General features: G+C 44.8%; 1 protein-coding gene across 6 annotated transcripts in view; it reads right to left on the bottom strand.

The window, feature by feature from the left end:
• LOC133379219 (ceramide kinase-like) overlaps positions 1–19,114 on the bottom strand; it is a 36,088-nt gene extending 16,974 nt beyond the window's left edge. The window contains exons 1-2 of one of the 6 annotated variants that reach the window (XM_061614037.1): positions 15,041–15,392; positions 4,192–4,229 (exon numbers count right to left, since the gene is read on the bottom strand). Coding sequence is in view for 3 of the 6 variants with exons in the window: in XM_061614034.1 (XP_061470018.1) it covers positions 18,785–18,902 (118 nt within the window). In the remaining 3 variants the exon portion in view is untranslated. Of the gene's footprint in view, positions 1–4,191; positions 4,230–15,040; positions 15,393–18,402; positions 18,763–18,784 lie in introns of those variants that run through there. The other 5 variants (XM_061614034.1, XM_061614033.1, XM_061614038.1 and 2 more) reach the window with 5 other exon arrangements.
• Positions 19,115–23,049: the final 3,935 nt, after the last annotated feature.

The following is a 23,049-nucleotide window of genomic DNA, read 5'->3' as shown; positions in this document are numbered from 1 at the left end:
GTTAAAAGGGGCTGAAGGAAACAGGGTGGAATCTGTTTGCGAGCCTCAGGTCACCATAGCAACCCTTGGCAGGCCTGCTGAAGGAGACAAACTGTATCAAATGGTCTCTGGGGAAGAGACAGAGCATTGCAGAGAAGAACTGGATAAGGATACCAGTTTGAAGCAAATAAAGAAGCAAGCCCTGACCCAACAGATTCCTTTCACTGACAAACTGAGGAATCAAGTTGTGTGTGAGAATGGGATTTTATATAGACTGTGGATGCCTGCTGAGAGAAAGGATGAATGTGAACCAGTGAAGCAATTGATAGTACCTAGCAAATACAGAACCAGATTGCTAGAGGTAGCCCACGATGTCCCATGTGCAGGACATCTGGGAATAAAAAAGACCAAGAGGAGATTGGCTGCACACTATTATTGGCCAAACATCTCCAAAGATGTAAAACAACATTGTCTATCTTGTGGTATATGCCAAAAGGTGGGAAAAAGTGGAGTAAAGACCAAGGCACCCTTAAAGCCCCTTCCTATAATTGGACAACCCTTTTATAGAGTGGGAATAGATTTGGTGGGCCCTTTTTCCAAACCCACAAGGCATGGCAAGAAATATCTAGTGGTGGTGGTGGATTTTGCCACCAGGTACCCAGACGCAGAAGCACTAAGATCTGTAGAAGCCCCTGTAGTGGCAGAGGCTTTATTAAAAATCTTTATGAGGCTGGGTTTCCCTCATGAAGTGCTGACGGATCAAGGCAGTGTATTCATGGGAGAAGTGATGCAATGTATGTGGAAATGTTGTGGTCTAAAACATCTAAAGACCACTACTTACCATCCCGCCACTAATGGGCTAACAGAGAGATTCAACGGGGTTTTGAAGGGCATGATAAGAAGCTATGTTCAAGATCACCCACAAGACTGGGATGAATGGTTGGGATGCTTCTTATTTGCATACAGAGAAGTCCCTCAAGAGTCAACAGGCTTCTCACCCTTTGAACTGATGTTCACTAGAAAAGTGAGGGGACCTTTGGAACTGTTAAAAAATTCATGGGAAGGAACCCTGAGAGAGTACAAAACATCTGTAGTAGATTTTGTATTGGAATTCCGCAATAAATTAACATCAATGATGGAAGTAGTGAAAGAGAATTTGAGTCAAGCACAGGAGAAGCAAAGTTACTGGTATGACAGAACAGCCAGGGAACGTGTGTATGATGTGGGAGATATGGTTATGGTGTTCATACCCAGGAAACATGACAAATTACAGGCTAGCTGGGAAGGACCATATACCATAAGAGAAAGGCTTGACACAGTGACATATGTAATCACCACAGACCAATTAAACAAAAGCAAAGTGATTCATGTAAATACGTTAAAGCCTTACCATACCAGGGATGCAAAGGTGTTGCAAGTTACCTTATTCCCTGAGGGAAGTGGGCCTGAACTTCCAGATTTGGTACAGGAAAGCAAAGACAAAGGAGGGGTAGATCAATTGGAATGGTCAGAGGAGGTGCAGGGGGAAGTAAGAGAAGAGATTCTGAGAGTGTTGAAAAACTATGGGGATCTCTTTAGCAATAAACCTGGCCGAACCAGTATAGCCAAACATTCCATTGATACTGGAGATCATGCCCCAATCAGATCTATGCCGTACCGTGTGAATGGGAAAGTTTTGAGTGAGATCAAAAAGGAGGTCGAAGATATGCTGGAACTAGGAGTGATCAGGGAATCTATCAGTCCCTGGGCCTCAAGTATTGTCCTGGTTCCGAAAAAAGATGGAACAACAAGATTTTGCATTGATTATCGGCTAATCAATAAAATTACGGTCCCAGATGCGTATCCTATGCCCAGGGTAGACGCAATGTTAGAGTTATTGGGGGCAGCAACCATTATCTCTACGTTAGACCTCTGTAAAGGATTTTGGCAAATGGAACTAGACGAGCAATCCAGAGCCAAAACTGCCTTCAGTACACCAGATGGGTTATATGAGTTTGTGACCTTACCCATGGGACTAAGGAACTCACCAAGTTCGTTTCAGAGGCTAATCAATACTGTGTTGCGAGGCATGGCAGATTTTGCAGTGGCCTATATCGATGACGTGGCCATTTTTAGCAAGTCGGTGCCTGAGCATGTCCAACACCTGACAACAGTATTAGAGGCATTAAGAAAGGCAGGCCTCACAATAAAAGCGAAGAAATGCCAGTTTGGGTTGAAGGAGGTGGTCTATTTAGGACATAAGGTGGGGAGTGGGAAAATCACCCCCTTATGGAGCAAGGTGGAGGCAATACAAGCGTGGCCTATCCCCTTAACCAAAAAGCAAGTTAGGGCATTTCTAGGTGTGGCTGGTTTTTATAGAAAGTTTGTGAAAAATTTTGGGGAAATCGCAACCCCCTTGCATGAATTGACAAAGAAAAAGTGTTCTGAGCGTGTGGTATGGACGGATGAATGTCAGAAGGCTTTTGATCTGCTGAAGCAAGCCTTGTGCCAAGGACCCATATTAATAGCACCAGACTATGAGCAACCATTCATCGTGGCTACAGATGCGTCAGACCTCGCGCTGGGAGTCGTCTTGCTGCAGGAGAGAGAAGGCACCAGACATCCAGTGGCATATCTGAGTCGCAAGCTGACACCGAGGGAGAAAAACTATTCGTCGGTCCAAAAGGAGTGCCTAGCGGTCGTGTGGGGACTGAATAAGTTGCGCCCATACGTGTGGGGACGAAGATTCACGGTAACAACGGATCATCGGGCCTTGTTATGGTTACAGACTATGAAAAACCATAATACTATGCTGCAGAGGTGGTCCTGGGCCCTACAAGACTATCAAGTGGACTTCCAGTTCATCAAAGGCAAGGACAATGTATTGGCCGATGGACTGTGAAGGCAGGTGGCTGGGACTGCAGTGACGTGACCAGACGGAGGAACAAAGAAAGACATTTTCCCCAGAGAGACTTGTTTTATTTGTTAACGCGGCGTATGAATCCTGGAACAGGAATAATACTCTGCCGTTATTTTAAGGGGGGGGGGAAATGTGATGTTCATGTATTAGTGTATATATGGTAAGTGCTGTTTGTATAGGAGATACATGGTAAGTGGAATGAAAGAGGAGGGGGGAGTGAATGGGCAGTAGAATGCTGGATGATTGGCTGAGTGTTTAGAATGGCTGAGGGTATAAATGGAAGGATGACAGTTAAATCTGGGTGGACGGAGGACGTGAGAGGGTTGTTTTGGTGGGTTTGTGAGAGTTGTTTGAGAGGTGGATGTCAGGAGAGTGTGGAGAAAGAGAGAGTGGGAGTTCTAGTTTATGATAAGTCAAGTATCATAGTAATAGATGAAACCATATGCTTATGTGCCTTTATAAAGTAATCTTGTTATCTCTGTTATTTAATAAATACTGTATTTGGTTTACCAAAGGCCTGATCCTTGGCTGGGGTTTCACAGACCAGAAGGGAGGGTAAGGTAAATACCAAGGCTGAAGAGTGACAAATGGTGGCAGCGGGGAAGGGAAGAATAACACCACAAGTATTCAGAGCAAACCAGGATTATCTGCATTGATACAAAGGGATTGGGACAGCTTAAGCACGCAGTCACAGAGGTAACCTGATAGAGAGACTCAGGCAGAGTCTCTGGGAATACGGGTTATAGGACGTGACTGGCGGTGCTGCCTAGCAGGGGGATCTGGTGAGGTCTATGCTAGAGCGGGGAGAGAAACCATAAAAAAGGACAGTCCGGACTGGTGGAGTCCCTGGTGGTGCCTAGTGACAGGCAGTAACCACGAGCAGGTAGGAACCTGACAGGGAGAGCCAGGGAAGGGCGTCACACTGACCCTGTCCCATTAGCTCTTATCCCTGACCCTGAGATGTAATTCATTCAGTGGGCACTGAGAAGCAGGTGAAAACCCTGAAAGTTTGGGTCCAACCTTGACATTTGTTAGTGACTCAGTTTGTGTGGGAAAGGGGTTCATAAGGAGAGGAGGCATCCATGGGATAAGAGATTACAGTACATTGTGGTCCAGATGAGAGCTGAGTTGAGCCCCCACACCACCAGTTGCTTATCCTTATCAAAAAGTCAGCATCAGTGCACACAGAAATCCTGCCTATCCTATCCTTCGGCAGAGCCAAGCAGACTTCCTTCCCTTTTCATCCAGCCCCCTCCCACCCTTTTATCATCCACAAGTGTGGTTACTATCTTTTATTGTCCAAAATACTGTACCTCTTCGGGCTGCTGAGGATACAAAGAGTGCCTTCTCTCTGAAGAGAACAAAAGTTTTGAATTACCTCTGGGAAAAGTGCTTCTGAGCACGTGCAGATGCATTTTCCTTCTGCAGGGAAACAGGTTCCCCCACCCCCAGCAAGGAAAAACATCAGAGTGCAGCATGAGCTGAATGTCTCCTCCCTGAGTTCTTCCATCTTTTGTTTTTAATCTATTTTATAAAAAATAGTGAAACCAAATATATGCTCCCCCCCCCCGAACTTAAAAACTCCCAATTCTGGCAACTTACCAGGAAAAGAAAAATCCCGGTCAGGCCAGTAAAATTCTGGCCATGTGGCCCTTACCAAAGACCCATGAGGTACTGTACAAACTGGACTTTTTCAAACCATATAATTTCTGTCGCTCGTGTCTGGAGGAGGCCTCAACTAGAATAACCAGTTTGTGACATTGGTGACATCTTTGCTTCAGGGAAAGCTGATGTGACAGAAACAGCCACGTATGTCTGAATCATCAGGGGACCCATCTGTCAAGGCAAACATCTGAACCCATCCCTTCAGCTCCCCCTACATTTCCCCACCAGGACAACTGCTCCAGCCTCAAGGGAAATCACAAATGACATGCATTTAGGTCAACACGGGTCCAGCCTTCAAGTGCCAGGCAAATCCTAAGTCATGGTTGCCCACGGTGGCACTTTCACCATAGCAACAGAAGGAAGGCCTGTCTGTTCCTAGCATCAGCTTAGTGCACCTCTTCTTCTGAGAAAAGGGTCGAATGCTAAGAAAAGGCCCAGACAGTCCAAGCAGCCAACAGGAAGCAAGGAACATAGCAGCTCTGCAGCCAAGCAAAGGACACAGACGGGGAAACAACAGGCAACCTTTGGGGCAGGCCCCAGATCCCAGGGCTCACTGGGAGAGTTATGATAGCAATGATGACCACTAGTGCAAGTGGCTTTTTTTTTTTAAAAAAAAGGATGACCAGCCTTTCCCAATCTTTGGGTCACCAGATGTTGCTGGACTACAATTCCCATCATTCCTAACATTGGCCATGCTGGCTGGGACTGATGGATATTGTAGTCCAACAATGTCTGGGGACCCAAACTTTGGGAAAAGTCCAGACAAATTAATGGAGAATTGGCTTACTAATGGCTGTTAATCCTGACAAATAAAAATAAATATTTCATCTTCACAGGCACTATACCTTTGTACATCACAGGTGGAGACAAAAGAACAGCTGTCTCCATCATGCCCTTCTTATGAGCTTCTCCTTACATGCATGGTGGCACATGACCAGCTCACTGTAAGATGAAGAGATAAAGCACCACTCCCAAAGCTGTTACACACCTGAATGGTCGTATAAATAGATTTGCACCAGGCTTCAGTCATTGAGGGCACTGAGAGCAGGACTGATATAGAGTGGAGCACAAAAGAGAGGATATATGGGGGATATGGGGGAGAAATTGCCCTTCGAGTAACTATCCTGGCCCCAAGCTGTTTAGATCCATATATAAACCAGAACCTTGGACTAAACCTTCTTGCCTACAAATGGATGATTAGACACTGGGCCCTGCCCTCCAGTAAGGGGCGTACCATGACCTCCTTTCACATATGTAGTATATGATATTCTAATAAAGAGGCATTAATGGCCTCAACTGTCCAGGTTTCCAACCTTAGCCTAGCTGTACACCTTTTTGCAACAAATGGAAATGCACATTTTTTAATATTTTACTTTAATGATTATTTTTTTTGAACTCAAAGCACATCTGACTCCCAAGATACTATAAAATTGTTAGAAATGTCATCATTTAGTATACACATTTATAAGATTCAGTATCCACATAAGACAGGGAGTTTTGTGTCAACCAAATTTTTAGGTACCTCCACTCTTCAATATCAATTCAGAACTCAACTAACAAAGTCTCAGGGATGGGTTAAGAAAATGAAGGTCCATATATTTCAGGGGCCCACAGGAACTGCGCACTGCTGCTGAGCCCTTCCAGGGGGGTCAATTTGTAAAGATCTGGTGTCTCCAAATGCAACTATTGACACATGTAGCGCTTCATTTTTTCCATAGGAGTCCATGGGAACTTATAGAGGTCATTTAGAAAGCCACCATCTACCAGCCTCAGCCCCATCACCTGCAGCATTGAGATAACTACAATCCCATCTCACTTGGCTCTTTCACAAACAAACAATGTCCCTCATCAGTCCAATCTTCTCATCAGACAACGCTTGCTTAAGAAAAATGCTGGGAAGAGAAAGTTTAAGATGAAAGGATGTAAAAAATCCTAATTTCTTGCTGGAAAGTGAGAAGAACTAGCTATTCCAACTTCCAAGCCTTCTTAGGTCAGTTAAATTACCTTTATTTGTTAGTCAAGACTGACCACTTCCACTCATATGTGAAGAAATAGTATGTCAGGAGGCTGGTGTGACCCTGTAGTAATCTTGCCCAGCAACTCCTGCAGTAAACTTCTTAGCTTGTTCTTTGCTATGCCAGAGCTAGTCTCTTACAGAGGTGGGAAGTGGCTGACAAGTAAGATTTATTTCACAGTGGACCAAAGGTCATCATGAGCAAAAGACTATAATCGTTTACACACATAAGAACATAAGAACATAAGAAGAGCCTGCTGGATCAGGCCAGTGGCCCATCTAGTCCAGCATCCTGTTCTCACAGTGGCCAACCAGGTACCTGGGGGAAGCCCGCAAGCAGGACCCGAGTGCAAGAACACTCTCCCCTCCTGAGGCTTCCGGCAACTGGTTTTCAGAAGCATGCTGCCTCTGACTAGGGTGACAGAGCACAGCCATCATGGCTAGTAGCCATTGATAGCCCTGTCCTCCATGAATTTGTCTAATCTTCTTTTAAAGCCGTCCAAGCTGGTGGCCATTACTGCATCTTGTGGGAGCAAATTCCATAGTTTAACTATGCGCTGAGTAAAGAAGTACTTCCTTTTGTCTGTCCTGAATCTTCCAACATTCAGCTTCTTTGAATGTCCACGAGTTCTAGTATTATGAGAGAGGGAGAAGAACTTTTCTCTATCCACTTTCTCAATGCCATGCATAATTTTATACACTTCTATCATGTCTCCTCTGACCCGCCTTTTCTCTAAACTAAAAAGCCCCAAATGCTGCAACCTTTCCTCGTAAGGGAGTCGCTCCATCCCCTTGATCATTCTGGTTGCCCTCTTCTGAACCTTTTCCAACTCTAGAATATCCTTTTTGAGATGAGGCGACCAGAACTGTACACAGTATTCCAAATGCGGCCGCACCATAGATTTATACAACGGCATTATGATATTGGCTGTTTTATTTTCAATACCTTTCCTAATTATCGCTAGCATGGAATTTGCCTTTTTCACAGCTGCCGCACACTGGGTCGACATTTTCATCGTGCTGTCCACTACAACCCCGAGGTCTCTCTCCTGGTCGGTCACCGCCAGTTCAGACCCCATGAGCGTATATGTGAAATTCAGATTTTTTGCTCCAATATGCATAATTTTACACTTGTTTATATTGAATTGCATTTGCCATTTTTCTGCCCATTCACTCAGTTTGGAGAGGTCTTTTTGGAGCTCTTCGCAATCCCTTTTTGTTTTAACAACCCTGAACAATTTAGTGTCATCAGCAAACTTGGCCACTTCACTGCTCACTCCTAATTCTAGGTCATTAATGAACAAGTTGAAAAGTACAGGTCCCAATACCAATCCTTGAGGGACTCCACTTTCTACAGCCCTCCATTGGGAGAACTGTCCGTTTATTCCTACTCTCTGCTTTCTGCTTCTTAACCAATTTCTTATCCACAAGAGGACCTCTCCTCTTATTTCATGACTGCTAAGCTTCCTCAGAAGCCTTTGGTGAGGTACCTTGTCAAACGCTTTTTGAAAGTCTAAGTACACTATGTCCACTGGATCACCTCTATCTATATGCTTGTTGACACTCTCAAAGAATTCTAATAGGTTACTGAGACAGGACTTTCCCTTGCAGAAGCCATGCTGGCTCTGCTTCAGCAAGGCTTGTTCTTCTATGTGCTTAGTTAATCTAGCTTTAATAATACTTTCTACCAGTTTTCCAGGGACAGAAGTTAAGCTAACTGGCCTGTAATTTCCGGGATCCCCTCTGGATCCCTTTTTGAAGATTGGCGTTACATTTGCCACTTTCCAGTCCTCAGGCACGGAGGAGGACCTGAGGGACAAGTTACATATTTTAGTTAGCAGATCAGCAATTTCACCTTTGAGTTCTTTGAGAACTCTCGGGTGGATGCCATCCGGGCCCGGTGATTTGTCAGTTTTTATATTGTCCATTAAGCTTAGAACTTCCTCTCTCGTTACCACTATTTGTCTCAGTTCCTCAGAATCCCTTCCTGCAAATGTTAGTTCAGGTTCAGGGATCTGCCCTATATCTTCCACTGTGAAGACAGATGCAAAGAATTCATTTAGCTTCTCTGCAATCTCCTTATCGTTCTTTAGTACACCTTTGACTCCCTTATCATCCAAGGGTCCAATTGTCTCCCTAGATGGTCTCCTGCTTTGAATGTATTTATAGAATTTTTTGTTGTTGGTTTTTATGTTCTTAGCAATGTGCTCCTCAAATTCTTTTTTAGCATCCCTTATTGTCTTCTTGCATTTCTTTTGCCAGAGTTTGTGTTCTTTTTTATTTTCTTCATCTGGACAAGACTTCCATTTTTTGAAGGAAGACTTTTTGCCTCTAAGAACTTCCTTGACTTTGCTCATTAACCATGCTGGCATCTTCTTGGCCCTGGCGGTACCTTTTCTGATCTGCGGTATGCACTCCAGTTGAGCTTCTAATATAGTGTTTTTAAACAACTTCCAAGCATTTTCGAGTGATGTGACCCTCTGGACTTTGTTTTTCAGCTTTCTTTTTACCAATCCCCTCATTTTTGTGAAGTTTCCTCTTTTGAAGTCAAATGTGACCGTGTTGGATTTTCTTGGCAATTGGCCAGTTACATGTATGTTTAATTTAATAGCACTGTGGTCACTGCTCCCAATCGGTTCAACAACACTTACATCTCGCACCAGGTCCCGGTCCCCACTGAGGATTAAGTCCAGGGTTGCCGTCCCTCTGGTCGGTTCCATGACCAACTGATCTAGGGAATAGTCATTTAGAATATCTAGAAACTTTGCTTCTTTGTCATGACTGGAACACATATGCAGCCAGTCTATGTCCGGGTAGTTGAAGTCACCCATTACTACCACATTTCCTAGTTTGGATGCTTCCTCAATTTCATATCTCATCTCAAGGTCTCCCTGAGCATTTTGATCAGGGGGACGATAGATCGTTCCCGGTATTAAGTCCCTCCTGGGGCATGGTATCACCACCCACAACGATTCTGTGGAGGAGTCTGCCTCTTTTGGGGTTTCGAGCTTGCTAGATTCAATGCCTTCTTTCACGTATAGAGCGACTCTGCCACCAATACATCCCTCCCTGTCCTTCCGATATAGTTTATATCCAGGGATAACCGTATCCCACTGGTTTTCTCCATTCCACCAGGTCTCCGTTATGCTCACTATATCAATGCTCTCCTCTAAGACCAAGCACTCCAGTTCTCCCATCTTGGTTCGCAGGCTCCTAGCATTAGCGTACAGGCACTTGTAAGCAGTGTCTCTTTTCAAGTGTCTTTGGCACTTGCGGTTAGGCCTGTGGTAATTTTGCTCTTCTGAATTTATATCCTGTGCCCCTGCTCTCACAATGCCTACTTCTAGGCCTACCCCTTTTAAAATTTCATCATTTCTTTGGTTTTTATCCCAGGGGGGAGGTTTATTCCGAACCGGACCTTTCTCAGCTCCTGTCGGGTTTCCCCTCTCAGTCAGTTTAAAAGCTGCTCTGCCACCTTTTCAATTTTAAGTGCCAGCAGTCTGGTTCCATTCTGGTTCAAGTGGAGCCCGTCCCTTTTGTACAGGCCCGGCTTGTCCCAAAATGTTCCCCAGTGCCTAACAAATCCAAACCCTTCCACCCGACACCATCGTCTCATCCACGCATTGAGACTGCAAAGCTGGGCCTGTCTGGCTGGTCCTGCGCGTGGAACCGGTAGCATTTCAGAGAAAGCCACCTTGGAGGTCCTGGCTTTCAGCATCCTACCTAGCAACCTAAATTTTGCTTCCAGGACCTCACGGCTGCATTTCCCCATGTCGTTGGTGCCAACGTGCACCACGACCACTGACTCCTTCCCAGCACTGTCTACCAAACTATCTAAACGACGGGCGATATCCGCAACCTTCGCACCAGGCAGGCAAAACACCTTGCGGTCTACACGCCCATCACACACCCCACTGTCTATGTTCCTAACGATCGAATCACCCACTACAAGGATCCCTCCACCCCCTGGAGATATATCCTCGGCACGAGATAGCTGCTCATCCCCCAAGGAATGGGTCCCTTCTAAGGGATCGTTTCCCTCTTCCTCAGCTGGATGCTCTCCTTCCCCGAGACCATCGTTGTCCATGATAGCAGGAGAGCTATCATCGTTGGAGTGGGACACAGCTATAACGTCCCTGAAGGCCTCCTCCACACACCTCTCTGCCTCTCTCAGCTTTTCCAGGTCCGCCACCTTGGCCTCAAGGAAATGAAGTCGTTCCCGGAGAGCCAGGAGCTCATTGCACCGAGAGCATACCCACGACTTCTGTCCAACAGGCAGATAGTCGTACATGCTGCAGGCGGTACAAAACACTGGAAAGCCCCCACACCCCTGCTGGCTTCTTACCTGCATAGTTTTGTTTAAGGTTTATTACGTCAATGGGTTGGAGACTGCGGTTTAGTTGAGGTCAGGGAACAGACGGGCAGAGTGGGGGGCCCTGGCCTCCTCGCCCTGCTGCCGAACTCGCTCTGCTGCTTAAATCGCCTTGACGCTTTGTCAGCTGGGGCTCCCTCTAGCTCGTGGAGCAGGCTCCCTTGCTAGGGTGCTCTGACTTTATATGTGTGGCTGGTTCCTCCCAGCTACTGCTGCCAGCCAATGATGTATTACTTGAGGCTGATGGCTATCAGCTGGGGCTTAACTCTTTAGTATTCTCTCAGGCTTCCTTCCTGAGCGAGGGGCGGGGCTGTTTAAGCTTTTGGCTGCTTTTAATCTCAGCAAGGGGCTGCGCCTTCCAGGCAAGTCTTTTGTGTTTGTTGTTTTCCCACCTAGAACAGCCTGACCTTTCTTTAACCTAGGGAAACAGAGCTTGTGGTTGTGTTTCAGGAAGGCTGAAGCTGCCCTTTTTAGCAAGGACTGAGCTGACTCTCTCCCTGTATGTATTGGTGGAGTTTCCTTTTCCCCCTTCTCTCCGACTGGAATTTAGCCTTGTTTACAGTGTCCCCTGAAGCTTTCCTGCTAGGGTGGTGTTGAAAACTAGCTTTCTATACGCTTCCTTCTCCTAGGATCTGTCTCCTAAGATATAGGTTCTTTCAGGATTTGGCTCCTAGCTCAGGGTGACCTTGGGCTGCCCTTATTAGTTATTTCTCTGAGCTGTTTTACTTCAATTAAATAATGGAATAAATGGGAGCTACTTACCCTCTTTTCGCTCTGCTGCTTAACTCGCCTTGATGCTTTGTCAGCTGGGGCTCCCTCTAGCTCGTGGAGCAGGCTCATATATTAAGGCTGGGCAAGAATTTCTATTCAGTTCACATTTCAAGCCAAATCTATTGAATTTGCACTTTCCGAAACAACATGAGTACCGAAACACAGCCATCCTTTGAATTTCACACTTATTCAAATTCTGCGGTGCAGTTTGCCAACCAACCAATTTTTACAAAAATGCATATACTAAGGGAAAATGTGCATAAAATGAATAGATGAGTGAATATTACATGCAAAAATGCCTTATATGACACAAAATAGGTTGCAAAAATGTGTACATTAGTCAAAACTACAAAAATGTGTTTATTAGCAGAAATTTACACTAAAATGCTGGAGAATTTTCATGAGGATTTTTTTTAATTGAAAATTGCTGCAGAAATGTGGAGAACTGAGTTTAAAATTGGAAAAGGGAGAAACTGAGAGAAATGAAACTAACAGTTCTTCCAGTGAGCAGATGTTATGTCTCTGCCCAAGCAAAAATACACTGGTTGTTATATACATTCAAGGCAATCTGATCCATTTTGTGGTTGCATGATTTTTTAGCAACAAATGTTTTTACAGACACAACAACAAAAACACATGCCTCCTGATAGGATATACTCATTCCTTCTCTAAGCAGGAGCACTATTTCTTGCATTTCACAAAGATGTACCCAGACTATCTAGCAGGATCCCTATCAGTTTCTGCCTCATTTCTCTATAGCAGCCATATTTCAATAGATAATATTGGTTAGGTCTGTCCCTACTCTCCCTCCAGACACACAGTCTCTTGTATTAAAATCAGCTTTGGGGATGCGTTACTCTCAGACCTGGCAGCAGTTGGCATGGTTTGAAACTCTAAGGCTGGGCTCTGGAAACTCTGGGCTCCTGCTGGGAGGAAGGGTGGGATATAAATCAAATAATAAATAAATAATAATAAATAAGGGGGTAAAACTCTGAGCTGGCCTCCTACAGTTAAATTCCTTGAGGTGGGAAGGCAAATCCCCACTATGTAGGCTGTCCAGATCTCTGATCATAGCAATTGATCTTCCATACCCCAATATCAGAGATAAAAACAAAACACACGTTATTTTTGCATTCAAAAATATTGCAATACATGACATACAACGCTTTCTTATTCTGCAAAATCTTAAATTTCCATGCATTGTTCTGAAGCCAGTTTTGGATTGTTGTCAGGAAGCAGAATGCTTGAGGTGTATGAGGAAAGGGAACAAGGCTGTAAGAGGCCACCAAGGAGGACCAGGCAGCTATATGAGGCAAAGAAGGTTCACCTCCTGTAAATCATACATTACCCTCACCCATATAGATGTAGATACAGATAAATAGATATTAACAATCTATGATGGATCAGGCAAAGGGTCTGTCTAACAGTGGCCAGCCAGTGGCTCTTTGGAAGTTTGCAAGCAGAGCAAGATGAGACAGCTTACCTGCTATTGCAGCCTTCTCCTTCAATCTAGTACCCTCCTGATGTTGTTGGATTACAACTCCATCAGCCCCAATTGGCATGACTGATAGTCAGGGATTATGGGAGTTGTAGTCCAACAACTCTGTTCATAGGGTTTAAAGAAAAGAAAGGACATCCCAGGGAATGCAGTAATTATCAAACTATTGCCTTAATATCCCATGTAAGTAAAGTAATGCTCAAGATTCTACAACAAAGGCTCTTACCATATATGGAGCGAGAAATGCCAAACATCCAACCTGGATTTAGAAAGGGAAGAGGCAGCAGAGATCATATCACAAACATACGTTGGATAATGGAACGGAGCAAGGAATTTCAGAAGAAAATCACCCTGTGCTTTATACATTACACCAAAGCCTTTGACTGTGTAGATCATGAAAAACTATGGAATGCTTTAAAAGAAATGGGGGTGCCACAGCATCTGATGGTTCTGATGTGCAACCTATACTCTGGACAAGAGGCTACTGTAAGGACAGAATATGGAGAAACTGATTGGTTCCCAATCGGAAAGGGTGTGAGACAGGGGTGTATTTTATCACCCTATTTGTTTAATCTGTACGCAGAACATACCATACGGAAAGCAGGATTGGACCAAGATGAAGGAGGTGTGAAACTGGAGGGAGAAATATCAATAATTTAAGATACGCAGACGATACCATACTACTAGCAGAAGCCAGTAATGATTTGAAACGAATGCTGATGAAAGTTAAAGAGGAAAGCACAAAAGCAGGACTACAGCTGAACGTCAGGAAGACTAAAGTAATGACAACAGAAGATTTATGTAACTTTAAAGCTGACAAGGATATTGAACTTGTCAAGGATTATCAATACCTTGGCACAGTCATTAGCCAAAATGGAGACAATACTCAAGACATCAGAAGAAGGCTAGGACTGGGGAGGGCAGCTATGAGAGAACTAGAAAAGGTCCTCAAATGCAAAGATGTATCACTGAACACTAAAGTCAGGATCATTCAGACCATGGTATTGCTGATCTCTATGTGTGGATGTGAAAGTTGGACAGTGAAAAAATTGGGTAAGAGAAAAATCAACTCATCTGAAATGCGGTGTTGGAGGAGAGCTTTGCACATACCATGGACTGTGAAAAACAAATAATTGGGTGTTAGAACAAATTAAACCAGAACTATCACTAGAAGCCCCTCCGATGTGCTTCCTGTCCATAGACCTATCCTCCATTAATTTACTTTTTTTAAAAGCTATCTAATCTTTACATCTACAGAGAAAGTTCATGTGTTATAGTGGATAATATAGACTGAGGTCTAGTTTATCCATGAACTCTTTAGATAGCACTGAGCAAATGGAAATTTTCTCCGTTTCATTTCCCCATCTGTAGAATTAGAAAATCAAGTAGATAAGTATGTGAACTGGGAAGTTTCCCCAATTCAGCTCTCACCTTTTCCACAAATTTACTGGCTGATCTTAGGCATATCTGCAATATGGGAATAAAACTGACCTGCCTAACAGGACTGGTGATTGGATTACAGAGACAACAAATGTACTTTGAAATCTTAAAATGCTCTATGTAAAATTCGAAGTATTATTATTACTACTACCCTAGAAAATAATTGTAAGAAAGAATGAGAATTTAGTACACCAGAAAGCATGCACGCAAAGGTACTGAAAAAGGATCAAAATACAGGAGTCTTCTTAACTAGATTTACTCCTTTTTAAAACAAAACCCAAGGTACAATCCACCAGGATCCACTCCTGCTCAAGCCCCACTGAAATCAATAAATTCCTGAGCAATTCAAATGGGCTTCTAGTTACTTGTCACTCTCACTATGTAAATGAAATACACACATACCTGACTTTTCAAAGACAGTTATGGAAGTCTGAGTAAGACCTGAATAAAAATGTTGTGGTGCAGAGTGTTTCCTCCTTCAGGATTCCAGCCCCTCCATGCCATTCTCCCCTGGCTTTCCACACACATGCGGCAGTCAGACAGCAGTCCATGATCAATGAGGATGTTCCGCTCTCATGGGGCTGTTTTGGGTCCCCACAGCTTCCTCTCTCTCTCTCTCTATACTTGCATAAGCTTCACATTTCCGCCCCCCCAGCCTGTTGATATCTCTATCTTCTGCATGTTTTGAGTATATAGTCAACTGCACCCACAGCCTGAATATCAGAAAGAGAGGGAATCACACACACCTCTGACCCCATGTTCCTTTTAGTGATTCTCTAATCTGGGACTCTGTATGCATTCTTTCCATGTTCACCTGTATTAAATGATTAACTTTGGTGAGGAAATCATTCTGGCTCTAAGACTGGAGATAATTCACCCTGTTTACTAGGAAAGGCAGGGCAAATACTAACCATGACTAACTGCATTCAGAGGACGGGACAGTTACTAGCTGGGCATGGCAGCATTACAATTAATTAAAACTTTAAAATAATTACTACTTAATTATAATTAAGTTTAAGCTGCCTCTGCCCTGTGCCTACTGGTCATTTCTGCCGAGATGCTTTCTCAGAGCAAATTGAAGAACAGCCAAGTTGCCTGGTACAGAACAGGCTGAAATGGAACTAGATGTGGGTGTTGGTAGCTTCATACCAATGCCAACAGTCAAGAAAAAGATGAATAAGTCAAAAGTAGTAAAATAGGTCACATATATAAATACCAGTTCCCAACATTCCAGTCACACCATGTGACCAAGACTGCCTTCTCACTACATCTCTTCTCTGGAATTAGTATTGCCATCCTTTGTTCATTCATTTTCTGAGCCCACTGCAGTACAGTGCTTTTATATTTTTATTTATTTATGTTTGTGTGTGTGTGTGTGTGTGTGTGTTTTAGATCTGATTTGTTGTGTCTTTGTAATGAATTGTAATTGCAGCATTGGCTTGCGCTACTCAAAGGCAAAGTGCTACTCAAGCTTTGCCCCTTAATAGCCTCTTGAACAGAAGACCTCCAGAGCCTCCATGTTCAGAGACAACATGATAGGGACAAACCAGGGGGAAGGGCTGTTGCCTTCAGGCCTTGCTCGTGGGCTTTCCAGAAGTATAGATGGCTCGCCACCAGGAGCAGCAATATGCTGGACTAGTTGGGCCCTCAGTCACATCCAACAATACTCCATGAGTTGTACTTATAGATTATAAATTATCTGAATTGTCCTTAAGTCACGTTTCTGTTCCTTTGGGGGTGTGGCAAGCAGTCTTTAATGACCGATTTCCTCTAATAATTTGTTCCTTTTAAAAAATAGCCCTAATTCACTACGAAAAGAAAGGAAAAAATGTACTATGTACTTGTAGGGTCAATGGGGTGGCAGTGCACAGAATGATGTATTTGTTTTATATTGGGTGAATGTAGAAATGCTGGTGAACTTGGATGAATACGTGAATAGATACTGTCAAATTATTCTTCATTCATTACACTCTGAGAAACAGGAATGATCTTGGATGTTTTGGTACAGAAAGAAGAATATAGTTCTTCCACATACAAAAATAACTACACTACAGATAGGAATATCTATTTATGATACACACATTCACATCCTCGATACTTAAGAAATAATTTACCCTATGGCTAACTTTTACATCTTAAAGGAATAGTTGTAGCATTTCCAAATATATGTCTGAGTGGCTGGTATATAGAAATTGCATAAAAGTGCTGATGCAGTATAGCGACAAGAAGTGATCTATTTTGAAATGATTTTATTTTGTCAATGTATATTTTCTGTATGGATCATGTGAAATGTGGAAAATTTAAAAACAACAAACCTTAAGTACCAACCTAAATCCCAGGCAAGCCTCCAAGGAGTCCCATTTGGTGCACGATTCACTGTCTTAATCTAATCTACAATCCAGAGACAAAGATGTTATGTGGGAGACCAAAGCTTGGGGTTGAGGGGCAGATAATCTTTAGTTCTTTTTTAAGTTGTCTGAGCTATATTTTGAAGTTTTGTGCAAATAAGAAACTGAAAACTAGTAACCATCACTGTGAGACAAAAGCTAATTGGGGAGGCAACCATCAGCTCCCACCCAGGTGGGGTCTCACTCTCTAGTCCTTAGGGCAGACTGTGCCATTGGTGACTCTTTGTGTTAAATAACACCCTTCTGTTCTATTGAGCTACTGTCTTCAGTCCAGCAATGCGTGGAGGGTGTCGGAATTTCTCTATTGAGATGCGTAGCAAAGTTGCGTCGCGCTGTGGAACGGAGAGTATTGAGCGAGCTGTGTGTGTGTGTGTTTGAATCTTTGCTAAGATTCTACCTTGCCTGCAAATTAGTCAGACAGAGACTTTAAGCTTTAAAATAAGAAACAACTACTTTATTCTGGAAGTACATGCTTGATAGGAAAGAGTTCTATATCTAGCTAACTGGCTCTGCTGGAGCAACGAGCACTGGTCCCAGTACTCGCCCTCATCCTGGTTGAGAGGAGAGACAAAGAGAAGATGTCTGCTCCCCTCTCGAGAGAAAAAGAACACAGAGAGAGGCGGGAAGGAACTGGGATCAAACATCCTGTTGCTTATCAGTCTAGCAGGAAGGGAAGAGACGGCAGGATCAAAGGGATAGGTATAGCCTCAACCAGCAAGAGGTCTAGTTCTCTAGCTACCCTTTTTAACCTCATGCAGCCTCAATCCACCAAGTTGGAGTTGAACCTCATACATTCCAACAGAGGGCGCCATGTTGGCTCCCCCCCCTTAAAGTGTGTGGAGTGGAGTTCATAATCCCCTTTGCTGACGCTCATTGGAAAGGGTCTGGGCACCTATTTGGGTGGGCAAAGAAGAAGACTTGATGGAAGGGTGTGTGTATGACTCTACATCCTTGTTCTGTTCAGGGCTGCTGCAACCATACAGGTAGAACAATAAAATTATCTAAAGCAGGTTAATTCAAAGAGAAGTTAGAAGCCAAGGTGGCTTAATTTGTGCCAGCATTCAACCCTGGCATCTGTTCTCAACTTCGGGTCACCTTAATACCAAGGGTCAAAGTGCATGTCCTGTACCGCTGAGTAACCACAGACACTCCAAATATTAGGACTCGAGGGGGAGAATGGAGAGCTTCCAGATAAGTTTGAGTGGGAGTATCACTCCCCCCCCCTTACACACTGGGGTTCGCACACATTGCTCTCAACATTACCACCGACTGATTTAAAGGCAAGAAAGGCTCACTTCTTTCGGTTAGGGATATGCTAGAAAGAACGCAATTGTCCCACTAGGACATGCTACCAACCTCAGTCGTTGCGGTGTGTGAAGTGGCAGGTGGGTGCGCACTGCGCCGGTGCTTGACAGAGCAAACCTGTGCAAGTCTACTCAGAAGTAAATCCCATTGAGTTCAATGGAGCTTATTCCCAAGGAAGCGTGTACAAGATTGCCGCCTTAGCAAAGATACATCCTAGGAAATCCCGAAAGGAATCTTGAAGAAGGCAGGCAGGGAACAACTGGCGCTACTCTGAAGGAGACACCCGCATAAAAGTAACAAAGCGGGACCAGGGCTCCGGGGCGGGATGTTTGGATCCGCGCCCTTCTTTCCCTCCTTGGTCGCGGACCCCGGGATGTCGTGGGAGCGCACGCCCCGCCTCGTTTCCTTCAGCCCGGACGGCCGAGAGACTCACCGCTCGCCCGGCCCACGAGCTCCGGAGTGCCCAGCAGGAACTCGCCACCCGACGGCAGAGACACGAGAAAGCGGCCGGCTGGAGTGCGCAGCGGGCAGCGCTGGAAGGTCTCCCCCATGCCCGGGTCCCGGAACAGGTGCGCTCGCTCTTTCCGGCGAGAGGATCCGACCCTCCAGTCCTCGCCGCTTCCGCCCTCCCAGCGCTTTTACCTGTCGCAAGGCTGCTTGTGCACCTCCCCGGGGCGGAGGTACCCGTCCCGCCTCCAGCTAAAGGTCCTCCGGCTCCCCAACTACAGCCAAGCAGGGCCTGCCTGACGTCGGCCCCAGCTCTGGCCCCCCACTTTCCCAGTGATCCCACCCACTACTGGTCCCCTCCCTCCCCCCAACCCCCTAGGGCCCTCTGTCCCCTCCTCCCTGGGCCTTCCGTCAACGAGGACACGAAAGGCACCGCCGCGGTTGGCGCGCAGGTTGATGCATCAGTTTATACAGCCATACATTCCGGCGCTTCCTCTTCACAGGAGCCCCGAGTCAGACCCTTGGGCTGCATGGTCCGCCGTGGCTGGCAGCAGCGGCTCTCCAGAACTTCAGGCAGGAGTCTCCCAGCCCTACCTGGAGATGCTGCCGGGGACTGGCCCTGGGCCCTGCCGCATACAAAGTAGATTGGTTCTCTTCATGGCTTCGCGGGGTGGCCTGAAGAGAAACGCCTTGTGAACAGCGCGGCCTTGTTTCCCAGAAGGACACAGGAAGCGGCCTCGTACTGAGGACTGAACCCAGGACTGTCCACGTGCAGGGCATGTGAGTTCACTGTAGAATTGGTCGTAAGGTCAGGGCACCTTCCTTAGAGGGGAAAAAAGCCAACATGCACATTCTTAGAGGAGCAGAGTTGGGGCCGGACACCTGCACATTTACTTCCAAGTAAGTCCCATTCCCAATTATCTCTCTAGGTCCAACAGCAGCGACAACAAAAGAGGCACATTGATTTCAGGGTTTTCCCCCTCACAAGGAAGACTATTCACTTTGATGATGATTTTCACTGCCTTTGTATCCTGCTCTTCCGTTACTCTTTTCAAGATGGAGGAACCAGAATTACAGTAAGCACCACCAGGCCCGTAGTAAGCACTTTTCCCATTGTCTAATCAGTGGGAGGGAACAGAGCAAATCATTCTGCCATTCAGATCATCCGGACATAAGTGTTCAACTTCTTCCTGGCATATTGGCTTCATTGACAAATTGCCCAGACGAAGGGCACCCCGCAGACCTTGGAGTTAGACAGCAGGCAGTGGCACACGATTGGCTCTCTGCTGTCACCTACTTCCCATGGCCAGGAGGATGTTTGTATCCCCGCTTGAATTTCTTGCCATTCCCTTCTCCTATTACTTCTTCTGGGTGATAAGAGGGAGCTGGCACCTGGCTGGAAGGGCTCCTTGACTGAGGTTCCTGTTGCCAAGCTGTCCAGAGGATGTTGGAAACCAATTTCTAGGAGGCCTGTGGCTGCACACAATCCTTCCTTCTCTGGAATATTGGAAGCCACCCACCTGAGTTACAAGCTGCTTCACTGGTGTTCCACAATGATTGCTTCCCTAATGACCCCAGTCAAGCTGGTCTTGATTTTGATTATCAGCAGCAGCATCAACTGCTTTGTAAAAGAGATTGGACTGGACAAAGAGGATAGCTCACTTTTTGGTGGCTGTAAGACAGTGACAATATCCAACCTCCATGGTCAGAGATGCTATCTTCAATCCAGACACGGCTGATTTTCAGCACTAGGTTGAGAACCTAATGGATAAAGTTATCTTATGTACTATATACTATAATTGGAAGCAGCTCTCCCAGGTTTTCCCCAGCCTAAGTATCCTTTCAAGTGGAGATGCTGGGAGCTGAATTGGGCCCTTCCGCATATAAGCACAAGTAGGCAAACCTATGTCCTGGAGATGCATGCACCCCAACCACCTGTATCTCCCCACACCACCTGAAGCTGCCCCAGTCTTCCATCCCATCACAGTTCCTTCTCCCTGTTTACTCCCTCATTTTTTTCTGACTTTTCCAAGTGTTTTTCACTTTATGTAATTTCATAACAGTTAGAAGTGGCACTATCATATTTTATTTTCAAAGTCAGATTGTTTTTTATTTAATCCTGGTTGTGTGGGCTGGGGAAAATAAGGTTTCCCCCAGCTGTCAGAGATAAAATAGGTAAGTTTCTGCCATATATATCACACTAAAGTAAGAAAGGAATTACTTTCACTTGCTTTCCAGAACAGAGGCTGTATTGGATTATTGGTACTAAAATAAAATAAACATCATCAGATTTTTATTTGCCCAACAAAACCAGTGAATCTTCTTTCTGAGAAGACTTGCATAAGATTGGGAATTCTGTTCTGAGTTAGTAATTGTGAAAACTGAAGGTGATCTTTATTCAGGATTAGTTAATCCAAAACAATTTAGTCTCCAGCTCTGCTGGCATGCAGTCTCTGACAGATGACCCCCAAGAAAAAGCAGACCTTGACAGAAAAGAAAAAGTTGTCCATCCCTGATGTAAAGGATGTACTCTACCCACTGAACTATGAGTCTTGAGCCTCTTCTAATATCTCTTAAGGCAAAGTATTTTCAATGCAGGGAAGGAATCTCTTCATAAACAGCTCTCCTCATTCCCTATCATCTGGTGGGATTAAAGACTGCTCTGCTTTTGAGAACTGATCTTTCCATTGCATGAATCAAGGATAAAAGCGTAAGAGCTTTATGGGTTTTTTGCTCGGAAATTATGAGAGACATAGACTGAATTTGAGAACTGATCCCCTAACAACAAGGGCTGATAAGAAGTCAACAAACCTGACCAAACTTTAGTCTGGATTTAAGACAGGAAACAATATAATAGTAGCGGGGGAAAGAGATATGAAGAAATAGCCTGGTGTTACCAATGTTCTTGGCACTTTGGATTGCCGGAAGGAACTGAATGTGACAGAATTTGACAAAAAGAGACAGGAGCGTAAGAGCCAGGAGGCCACTGGATCAAATCTGTCCCCTCAAAGGAGGATCTCTAGCTCCAGGTTTCCAGCCAAGAAGCAAAAAAGTTTGGAGGAGTAGCAGCAGGATTTGGCAGCAGAGCATTAGGAAGGATGGGAATTGGGGCCTTGGTCTTCTTCTCCCCCATGATAGACTCTCCATGGAAATCTCAGAACCAACCTCCTGAAAGGAATGGATAGAGGAATTCTTCTGCAAGTCTCCCTGTGCAAGCAGAATAGAAGCGCCTAACCTGCATAAGTCTTCCTATTTTTGAAACCAAAACTGTCAGATGCAAAAACAAGGAAGCCTGTAGCAAACAGCTTTCTCATCACTGGAAGATCACTTCCTTGTGCCTCCAAGTGCTCTCTGTGGGAGTAAGAATCTGGATTTCTCACTCATCTATTTGGCAAGAACCTTTTCCTCCTTAGTCTCAGATGTCTTTATAAAACAAACACACACACACATTTCCACATCACAGCCTCTGCTGACAACAGCAGGGTCTGACCCCAAGGCACATACCACCCTGTGCACTGATTAAGTCTGGCTTCCTTCCATGATGCAGAGGCCAAAGCTGGGAGTCTGGAATATATGTTAGGATGGCTGCCCAGAGGGTCACTGTGTTTGTTGCAGTAAAAACAACTCATGGCACCTTAGACTAGCACATTTCATTATGGCATAAGTTTATGCATCTGATGAAGTGGGCCCTAGTCCATAAAGGCTATGCCAAAATAAAATGTAAGTCTTTAAGGTGCCATGAGACTCTTTGTTGTTTCTGTGTCAGAATGAATAGGATCCCCAGGAACTCCCAGGTCCTTCTAATTCAGCATGCGTCTAGCCAAGTTCCCCAACTTGTATTCGTACATGATGATTTTCCAGTCCATCAATAGAATTTCCCCTTAAACTGAAGAATGTTCTTTAGTCACTGAGTACTTCCAGTTACAAAGGTCATATTTAATCCTGACCCTCTCTTGTTTTTCCACTTGCCCTCAATCAGTGTCACCCACAGCTCTGATGAACATCCTTTTCATTCCTTAACCAAAATAATTTTGCAAAAACCCCACACCTCATCATCCCTCAGGCACTTCTTCTAGAGTTGCAAGTCTTTGGACTTTCAGATAAAGCTTCCTGATATGTCTAATAGTGGGTACAGACCGTAACATTACTGCAGGCAGAATCAGAATCTTAAAATGTTCATGAACTCTAGAAGCCCAGAATAGCAGTATAATCTGTTGTTTTTACCAGACTTTGTTGTTCAGTGCAGTAGTC

The sequence above is a fragment of the Rhineura floridana genome, chromosome 3 (genome assembly GCF_030035675.1).
Source record: "Rhineura floridana isolate rRhiFlo1 chromosome 3, rRhiFlo1.hap2, whole genome shotgun sequence".
NCBI lineage: Eukaryota > Metazoa > Chordata > Lepidosauria > Squamata > Rhineuridae > Rhineura > Rhineura floridana.
This window is presented reverse-complemented; position numbering and strand designations above follow the sequence as displayed.